At 42.9% G+C, this 10497-nt stretch overlaps 1 protein-coding gene across 5 annotated transcripts in view; it reads right to left on the bottom strand.

The window, feature by feature from the left end:
* Positions 1-8301, bottom strand: part of SMG1 (SMG1 nonsense mediated mRNA decay associated PI3K related kinase) — a 106320-nt gene extending 98019 nt beyond the window's left edge. For 2 of the 5 annotated variants that reach the window (XM_081819942.1, XM_081819939.1), the window contains exon 1: positions 7885-8300. Coding sequence is in view for 3 of the 5 variants with exons in the window: in XM_081819939.1 (XP_081676065.1) it covers positions 7885-7970 (86 nt within the window). In the remaining 2 variants the exon portion in view is untranslated. Of the gene's footprint in view, positions 1-7884 lie in introns of all 5 variants that reach the window. The other 3 variants (XM_081819943.1, XM_081819941.1, XM_081819940.1) reach the window with 2 other exon arrangements.
* Positions 8302-10497: the final 2196 nt, after the last annotated feature.

Below are 10497 nucleotides of genomic sequence, written 5' to 3'. Positions count from 1 at the left end.
GGGATCAAGCCCCGCATCAGGCTCCCTGGTCAGCAGGAGGCCTGCTTCTCCCTCTCCCGCTCCCCCTGCTTGTGTTCCCTCTCTTGCTCTCTGTCAAATAAATAAATAAAATCTTTTTTTTTTTTAAAGATTTTATTTATTTATTTAAGAGAGAGAGAATGAGAGACAGAGAGCATGAGAGGAAGGAGGGTCAGAGGGAGAAGCAGACTCCCTGCCGAGCAGGGAGCCCGATGCGGGACTCGATTCCGGGACTCCAGGATCATGACCTGAGCCGAAGGCAGCCGCTTAACCAACTGAGCCACCCAGGCGCCCCTAAATAAATAAAATCTTAAAAAAAAAAAAAAATCTTAAAAAAAATAACTTAGGAAGTTCCATACCAAAAAACAAAACAAAACAAAATTTATTCTGATACCAGAAACCTCTCTAAAAAAAGATTTTTAAAATAAACGCAAAAAAGCCTTTAGGGGCACCTGGGTGGCTCAGTCGGTTGAGCTTTTGGCTTAGGTCATGATCTCAGGGTCCTGGGATCGGGTCTGCATTGGGCTCCGCACTCAGAGGGGAGCCTGCTTCAAGATACTCTCTCCCTCTGCTCCTCCCCCAGCCCGCTCTCTAATAAATAAATCTTTAAATAAATAAATAAACAAATATGGGAAGCCTTTAAAAGGTTTTTAAATAGGGGCGCTTGGGTGGCTCAGTCAGTTAAACATCTGACTCGATTTCAGCTCAGGTCATGATCTCAGGGTTGTGAGACTGAGCCCCACACTGGGCTCTGCATTGGGTGTGGAGCCTGCTTAAGATCCTCTCTCTCCCTCTCCCTCTGCCCCTTTTTCTCTCTCTCTCAAAAATAAAGTATTAATAAATAAAAGTTTTTAAAATAAACATGAGATCCTAGACATACTATGTTAATATGAATAGCAACATTAAGCTCCAAATAAAAAAATAATTTCCAACAAGAATACAATTCCCTTGGGGCGCCTGCGTAGCTGTCGTTAAGGGTCTGCCTTCGGCTCAGGTCATGATCCCAGGGTCCTGGGATCAAGCCCTGCATTGGGCTCCCCGCTCCTCAGGAAGCCTGCTTCTCCCTCTTCCACTCCCCCTGCTTCTGTTCCCTGTCAAATAAATAAATAAAAAATCTTAAAAAAAAAAAAATACAATTCCCTTTTTTGAAAAGGTATGAAGATTAATATGAAAAAAGTAATTCACCATGTTGACAAATCTGTTGATTCTGGAAAATTTTTTTTTTTACTTTTTTCTTTGGAAGCTCTACTCCCAACATGGAAGTTGATTTCAACTCAGGACCCCGAAATCAAGAGTCGCATGCTCTCTACTGACCGAGCCAGCCAGGTGCCCCTGGTTCTGGAAAATTTTTATTTTTCATTCATTCCCCATCAGCAGGCATACAACAAGGACTCAGGCATTCTAGTGGAATGCCAGAAGAGACAACCCAGTGCTGAACTTTTTAGTGATTAGATTGTTTAAATAATGTACATATATGTACAATAGATATGGGGTAAGATGTCAATGTGTAAAAGACCTTTAAATATGTGAGCAAGGTATTTTTTTCAAGATGGATAAAACCTATGAATCTTAAATGAAAATATTTTTTCTTCTGTAAAAGATCTGGCGACACTAGAACAATGTCTCTTTAAACCTGTTCAATCAGCTTATTTAAATTGCTGCCTCAGGCTAACCAGGCTGTTCTACAAGGAACAGCTCCCCTCAAAATGCCTCCCACAGTAACAGTGTTATAAACTAGAGTTAACTCTAAATATAAATTTGCAGAATTCCATTTTCATGTATTTACTTGAGGAAGGACCCTCAAATATCGAGTGTATACTATTTTTTAAGTAAGCTCATGACCCCAAGATCAAGAGTCACATGCTCTACCAACTGAGCCAGCCAGGCATCCCTAGTAACTGATGCACTAGCAGGTAAGAAGGGATGCAGAGGTAAAACCATTAAGATGCATGCACATGTGAAAGTCGTTTTATTGGGGATGACACACAGGAAAATTTCATACAGTGTTATGTGCAATGAAGAAAACCCAGGGTGAAATGTTAGAGAAGGATACCTCTTCTCAGTGAGGGGTGACAATTACGCTGAGACAGCATGAGGGCATCCAGGTCATTGTACTCTGAGAAGAGCAATCCAGACAGTAGCTACAAAGCAAGAACAGTGCATGCAAAGGCCCTAAGGCAGAAATGAACTTCAGGAGTGCTTTAGGGCAAGTAAGACACAGAAGCAGGGGAGAAAAGGACAGACTCAGCCCTCAGGGACTTAAGAGATCAATCACTTAAGTGATAAGCACAAGTTAGCTTTCACTGTAGAACTGTTGCAAGAGAAGAGGGATCACAGAGGGCAGAAGTAGCAGGGTAGGAATTTTAAGGTAAGTACAAGGTTTAAACTGGGCAGAGCCTGGAAAACAAATAAGCAGCAGTAGGTATCCAGAGGGTAAAGAAAGGTACATGAACCTGCAGCTGATAGGAATAAACTTAGCCAAGAAGAGGTGATCTTGTGTATCCAAGGACTAAAATGTCTGAAGAAGTTAAGGAGCAAGCCACCATCTCAAACTGTTTTCAAATGATCTTTAGATATCCCAAGAAAGTATGTTTATAGCAAAAAAAAAAAAAAGAAATATGTTGAAGACAACAAGATTATCAATCCACAGAAACAATAAGTTGGTAATAAATCATAAGAATATTCTAAGATTTCCTTTCTACAGTAAATTTTAAGGCAAGATCTACCTGTACACAGTTGGGGGGTTGGGGAGCAGGGGTGGAAAGGGAGTGTAATCCAACTGAAAATCAATTATGTATCTGTATCTTGAGTGGGGTCATACATTTGTCAAAATTCACTTAAGATCTATACATATGTCAATATCATCTAAAAAAAGTAACAGTGGAGTACAAAAAAGAATTCAGGAGAGGAAATACACAATCAACTAATACAAATGGAGAAAAACTAACAGTATAAAAACACAAATGTCAAAATAGGAACTTAATAGGTTACACTCCACATTTTTAAAAAATTAAAGTGTAATAAACTTGAATATTTCATATAGAAACTAAACCACAAAATACCTGCAATCTCTACTGTTAGGCCTCATAAAAAAGGTGATATGTTTTATTCTGTAGTCCCCCAAAAAAATGAGCTCTGAGAAAACTTTAAGATAGCCAAAGACAGGTAACCAAAATAGTAACAACATGAAGAGACACCAAACAACTGCTTGTGTGAATCCATAAAGGGAGGTCCACTGAAAAGAACCCCAGGGATTTATTTTAGGTGATTAGAAAAAGTAAGAAAGGCAAGTAAGCAGATATCTACTATATGCAAGGCAGTGAAGGCAGAAAATCTTACATTTAAAAGTAGTGAGAATTCAAATAAACCAACAAACAAAAAGCAAAAACACACCCATAAATACAGAGAACAAACTGATGGCTGCCAGAGGGGAGCAGGGTGGGGGAATGGGAAAATGGGTGAAGTGGAGTGAGAGATACACGCTTCCAGTTCTGGAGTAAGAGGAATAAAAGGTACAGCATAAGGAATATAGGGGAGAAAAAAAAAAAAAGTTGTGAGAATTCATTGTTCACAAAAGACACCATGGGGGGCGCCTGGGTGGCTCAGTCGTTAAGCATCTGTCTTCGGCTCAGGTCATGATCCCGGGGTCCTGGGATGGAGCCCCGCATCGGGCTCCCTGCTCCGCGGGAAACCTGTTTCTCCCTCTCTCACTCCCCCTGCTTGTGTTGCCTCTCTCACTGTGTCTCTCTTTGTCAAATAAATAAATAAATAAATAAAACCTTTAAAAAAAAAAAAAAGACACCATGGACCACACTATATTTTCTGTGTATGATCATTCCATTTAAGAGTCCTAACCTAAACTGAATTGTGAGCAGACCATCCTCAATCAACACCAGATAACTCATGAGGGGCTTTTGCTTATGGAAATTCCCACATACTGGGCTGAATACTTTTGTCTGAATTTAAATCATGAATTACAAACAGAATATTCAGGTATTTAGCAGTCTCTTTAAGCTATGATTCAAGGCCTACAATACAGCTCCAATATAGCTTTGCACCTCTATCTCTTATCTGTACCACTCCTCAAAACTACCCCATCCTTCTAATCAAACTGGAAATTTTTTACCAAGGACAACTTGCATTTGCCACTTCCTTACTTACTTTGGGGGGGGGGTTGAGAACCCCCCAAATGTACTGTCAAAATAGATCAATATCATGGTCCTGCTGCTCCCTTCTCAACTGCACAGTTTTTCATCCTCTGGCTCTCCAGGTTTTAAACTCTATTAATTACATATAAAAATATCAAAAATTATATCACAATTAACATCCATATAATACTTCACCTTTCCCAAGTCCTTTCTCCCATATTAACCTATAACCTCCTTAAACATAGTGGCTCTATTAGTCATAAAAATCCCTCAAGGATCAATATTTCCTAAAGCCAAATGTTTTCATTGCATTAGAATGTTACATAATCTCCTGTTATTAAAATACCGTCCAGTTATGGTCCCAACTTAAAAAGGAACCAAAACAGAAGGGGAAAAAAGGTTCAATTTAAGGATGTAATTGCCAAATGTTTCATGAAGCATATGTTTTATTTTATAATGGAAAACACAAACTTTCCCCACAAATTAAACACCCATACACAGTTATCTGATAAACCCCCATAGTGTACTTGAAAATCTGTGGTACAGAATTGGTAACCATTAAATTCTACTACAGCTCTATTTATGGTTATAAAATATGTAACTCCACTTCATTTTTCTTTAATGTATTTCACTGTATTATGTATCTGTGGACATCAAATAGTATACAGATTCATAGAAGGCTGAAGAGACAACTCTGATTTCAAAAATCCAGTTTCTCACAATGCCAGACATACTAGTTTCTGGCTTTTCTACCTTCACAACACTCTTCCTGTTTTTCTCTGTGACAACAGAGAATAAAGGTACTTGTACTTTTGATAACTTTAATCTGTCTACATTCTACCAAAAATGGAAGCTATTTTTAATATACAGTTTTATCATTATAGAACTGTAGAAAGGTTTTAAGTTTGGGCACTGTAAAACATCCAATATAAATCTGTTAAAGTTCTAAGACTCCAAAGTGTAGAAGTAAAATCTTGTTTTCTGTTGACCTGAATGCTTCCGAACTAATCTATATTTGACTCCAATGTCAAATTAGTCATGTCATTTTGGAATATTAAAACATATAATAATTATATATTTACTTTCAAGTCATTCCAATCTCTATCTTGATTGGTACAACTAGAAGATTATATTCCAAAACAAAGTCAAGAAAAGGACATACTTTGGCTAGTGGCAACGATAAAACCATTCATTTTGCCTAATCATTCTTAAATCTTAATTGAGAGTATAGTGAATGAAAAGGAAGACTATCAACCAGTGCTTTATAAATGCTTTCTGCTAAAGGTAGGCTTCTATCAAGGATGGGCTTGCTCTTTTGCCATTTGACACTAGTCTATTCAGCCACCTGGAACACTTCCTGTCAATATGTGTGAAGATCACGTGTGGCCATGACTGGCTCAAAAGTCGGTTTCCAAACTGACAAATTAACACTAAGAGAAACCGAAAAGAATTGTTTTTTTATACCCCACTTGTTCAAAAGTCTAAACCTAAGAAAATAATAAAAATAAAATCAGAGAATTAATGGTACAGAAAGGCAAATAATTTTTCTAAAAACCAAAATAATTCACATGCACCATAAGCAATCTGCCTGCATTTGAAGATGTTTAGAAAAATAAATAAATATCCATTTAAACCAAACCTCTATTCTGTCAGTTAACTGGAGTCTGTCACCTTTCTGAAGAGCGGACAGAATAACAACCTCAAATTTAACTTATGAAAATTATAACTTGGCAAACAAGGTTCTTTACTGGCTGTTTAACAAAACAACTATGGCAACCCCACAAATAAATCAAGTTCTGCTATGGGATACTGTCCTTACTTCTCCGTTCCCTCTTCTACAAAAAAGTCAGATATTTCCAACATCCTAACTGTTACGTTAAACTCCATGTAACGAACTATATCTCACAGTATCCCTCTACCTAGGCAATAAGTTCTGAGACTTTGTTACAGAGAATAGCCTCAAAGAAAGCATACATCCTCTCCCCAACAAACACACCACACACAGCCAAGAAACAGAACACGTGAAAGAAGAAAACATGGATAATATTAATAATCCATGTATATATTCTATAAATATATAAGCCATTCCGTTTCTTATCTGTCAAATGAAGTCAAGTGACCCCAGCAGGTGGCTGCAACTTCACTACTCCATTTATTTAGAATTACAAGCTACAATTCATTCTTTTCCAAAAGCTCTAGGATTATTTGTGAGGAGCACTTCAGTCTTGTAAAGGGATACTAAATTTTTTCATATACGCTGACCACAATACTGCAAAATAATGGAAAATCCACCGTCAAAGAGCTGTCAAATTCAAGCTCATTAATCATCTAATTTCATTAGATAGAAAAAAAACCTATTTCACACATTTCAATGAAAATATAAAACAACTAAGAATATCAATTACAGATAACAATTACTTAAACTAGTCAACTGATTGTACTTAAAGCATTCACAAACCCTAAGTGGTAAAGGACAAGTAAAGCTATGCTTTTCAAACAATTTTTTTTTAAACTACTTAACTTCTCAATTCTAGAGTCAAGCATTAACTTTTAAAGTCACCTAGTTATATACAAATGTTCTCAACAGACATAAGATTTGGGAAGGCATATTAAACAGACTAAGATTTGTTACCACCCATTCACCCAAAAGATTTTTCTATCAAGTCTTAAAATGTTACATTCTAACATCTTAACAAATTATTTCCAGCACTGCTGAAGTTACATGTAACCATCAGGAAGCCAAAGTCATCCCAACAAACTGTCTTTACACTTACTTGACCAGTTACAGGTCAATCATAATTCAAGTGTGCTTCAAAGTACGAAAACTCCACGAATCAACTAACCCTAAAACATTATATACATTTAGGAAGTTTTTCTAGACACTCAGTCCTAAATTAGACACAAGTGTGCCCCATGATTAATGATAAACAAACAAAAAGTGTATATAAAAAAAGTTGATGCTCCAAATATATTCAATTCCAAGGAGGCTCCAAAGAGGTCTGAGACCAAATGCCCGCCATGCAAGAAGAAATTCTCTACTCCTCTCAGGGTCTGCTCAAAACACCAAGTATGAATTGCTCTCCACCAGAGGAAATGCCCCTGCACTTGGGGAAAACTTCATTTCCCAGGTCGAGAGTGGTCGGCCTCATCAACAGTCACAACCTCATTTCATGCCCCACAACTGCCCTGCCCAAAGTCAGATTAAACCCCTGGAGTGTTGGGGGTTTTGTTTTTTGAAATATTAACACGTGGGGGGGAGGGCTCACAGAAGGGATCATAGTTAAGGAGCTCTTTTACGTGGGGGCTTAGAGGATGAGGGACCAAAAAGTGAATGGGTAACAGAGAGGGTCCTGGACTCCCAGGATCCCCCAACTCAAATTCCAACTTGGTGGGTGGTAACCAGAAAGTCCCCCATCACCACCAGGCCCCTTTCTTCACCCTTCTTGACCCAACTCCTAGGCCAGTGCCTTTGCCGGGCGCCCTGGGTCTCAGCTCCAGCCCCGAAACTGAAATGCAGAGAGGGGAGACATTTAGGCCTCGCCTCCCACGGCCTTCCTCCCCCAGCCGGGGCGGGAGGGGACCCAGGAAGCCGCGCTCGGTTCCCGGGGGGGGAGTGGAGGGCCTAGGCCGCGCCTCCCAGCCGGATGGCCCTAGGCCTCGGCCCGCCCGAGGCGGGGCCCGGGGGTCGGGGCGGCGGACTGGTTGCCGGCTCACCCACCTGGGTTGCCAGTCATTCCAGCTCCGCGGGTACTTGGTGCCGCCGCCGCCGCTGCTCAGCCGAGACCCCGGGGCTCTGCGGCTCATTACCTTCCCCGACACGACATGGCCAAGCGCCGCCGCCCAAAGAAGCGCTAGTCGCCGCCCGAACCGACCACCGCCGACACTCCGCTCCCGCCCGGGGCTTAGGAGGAAGCCGAAGAGGAGGAGGAGGAGATGGAGGAGGCGGCAGAGGGCGGGGGAGGCGGACGGCCGTTCCGGGTTCCGCCTGAGCCCGCAGCGCAGGACGAGGAGGGGGGGGTGGCGCCGCAAGGGGGAGGCGGAGGAAGAGGAGGCGACGTCTCTTCCAGGGCCGAGGGCGGCCCGCGACGCCGGAACCCAAGAGGAAGAGGACGGCGAGGAGGAGGCGGTGGCGGCGGCTCCTCACGCTCACACAGCCACGGCTTCCCCGCCTCCCGGCTCCGCCCGCCGCGCCGCCGCTACCGCACGGCATGCTGGGAGCGAGGGGCGGTGCCGGCGCCAGCCGGGCCAGGAGAGGGGCGGGGCCGGCTACGGGGGCGGGGCCGGCTACGGGGGCGGGGCCGGCTACGGGGGGCGGGGCCGGGCGGGCGGGCGCGGAGGGCGGGTCGTCCTCCCGCGCCCGGAGCTTGCCTCCACTCCCCGGGGACCGCGCTAAGGTCTCCGCCCCGCCGCGGGGGATCATGGGAGAGGGGAATCTCCGCCACCACCCCCACGCGCACACCCTCCCAAATGCTCTCCCGAAAGCACCAGACCCGGGAGGGCTGGGCAGTCGGGTGTAAACAGGCATCCAATAAAGGACCTGGGGTGGCCTTTGCGCGCGCGCTCAGAGCGACGCGCGCGCACACGCAGGCATCCCTTTAGGGCTCATGTGTGCCCATTTTCCCCACCCTATACGGTAAAAAGTAAAAATAAAAAAGAGAGAGGGTGGATATCCACCTACCCAGCCCCCACCTGAAATGTGCCCATGGAGTCCTTGCATCTCGCCCGTCTCTTCACATTGTAAAAAACTAGAGGGTGCCCCGCAATCCCTGTCCCCTGCAATGTGAAATGTGCTTAGAAATCCTCCCACCTTAACACTTGCCCACCTTCCCCACCGGAAAGAATCTGGCTGGTAGGGGCAGGGTTGCACACCTGAGCACATCCCCCCCACCCCCACGGTGCCCCGGAAAGATTTCACTAAAGCATCTGATACATAATGTGGATGCAGATGCACAGAGGAAAGCTGAGCAAGATGCACATCAAACAGGGGAGCTCCCTTTGGGGAGGATAGTCAAGAGTGTCTTTACGTCAACACAGAGGGTCTTAACCCATTTTACGTTGCAAGAAGACAGTCTATTTTTTTGTGTAATTAAAAATTGTTACCTAAAGTACTTGAAGATCATAAGACTTTGATATTTCCACACGCATACCCCTTCAGCCTTGGGCTCCTTGCTTATGCCCACAAATCCCTCACTCAGGTATGATCCTGCCACATTTAGAAGATGGAAAGTTAAGATTTTGAAAAAGAACTTTTCTCCCTTCACCTCGCTTCCTCCCATTCAGGTAAAAAGAAACCTCTGAACTGGGGCTGATATTTGACTCAATACAGAAATCCCCACTAGGTCAGACCCAAGCATAGCCATCTACATACGTTTAAAAAAAAAAAAAGTTTAAATAAGACCTACGTTAAGGGTCACCTGTGTGGCTCAGTGGGTTAAGCGTCTGCCTTCCGCTCAGATCATGATATCGGGGTCCTGGGATTCAGCCCGGTGTCCCATGTCAGGCTCCCTGCTCAGTAGGGAGTCTGCTTCTCCCTCTACCTCTGCTTCCTCCCCCCCTCCTGCTCTCTCTGTCTCTGTCTCTCAAATAAATAAATAAAATCTTAAAAAAAAAAAGAAGTACGACTCTTGATTTCAGCTCCAGTCATGATCTCAGGATGGTGAGATGGAGCCTCACATCAGACCCCAGGCTCAATGTGGAATCTCCTTGAGATTCTTTCTCTCCCTCTCCTTTGCCCCTCCCCCAATTCTCACTCACTCTCTCTCAAATAAATAAAGAAAATCTTAAAAAAAAAAAAAAAAGACATACGTTAAGAGGGATATATCTCACGTACACACTCCATCCAAAAATTTGCCCTAGGTACCCCCACACTTGCCTATCTCCCTCTTGCTGAGGAGAGGATATGAGGAAGGGTCCGACCAGTTTGCAGTAAGAGTCCCAAGGAGAGGTGTCCTTTCTTTCCTGTTAATTATTTCCTCTTTCCTACTCTTCTATGAAAAGAAAAAGCCCTTCTTGAATAGAATCCCAAGATTAGGGTTCCCTCACTCAGTCCTCTCTAGGAGACTATTATTCCTGCCACAAGATATTCGGGTTCTATTTGTTTTTAATTAATGTTTACTTATATAAGCAATAATGAATACATTTGCCTCCCATAAATTTTGAATGTACAGCCTAATCCTGATTTAGTCTTTCTTTCAACATTCAGCCAAATTTATTTGGCATCCACTAACCAAGCATTTGGGGACAGGACAGTAATCAAGACTCCATCCATTTCTGTCCTCAAGGAACTCTGGGAGTAGGAGTCAGAAAGATACATCTATTATTATAAATGACT

The sequence above is a fragment of the Leptonychotes weddellii genome, chromosome 5, assembly GCF_054177405.1.
Source record: "Leptonychotes weddellii isolate Sample4059 chromosome 5, ASM5417740v2, whole genome shotgun sequence".
NCBI lineage: Eukaryota > Metazoa > Chordata > Mammalia > Carnivora > Phocidae > Leptonychotes > Leptonychotes weddellii.
This window is presented reverse-complemented; position numbering and strand designations above follow the sequence as displayed.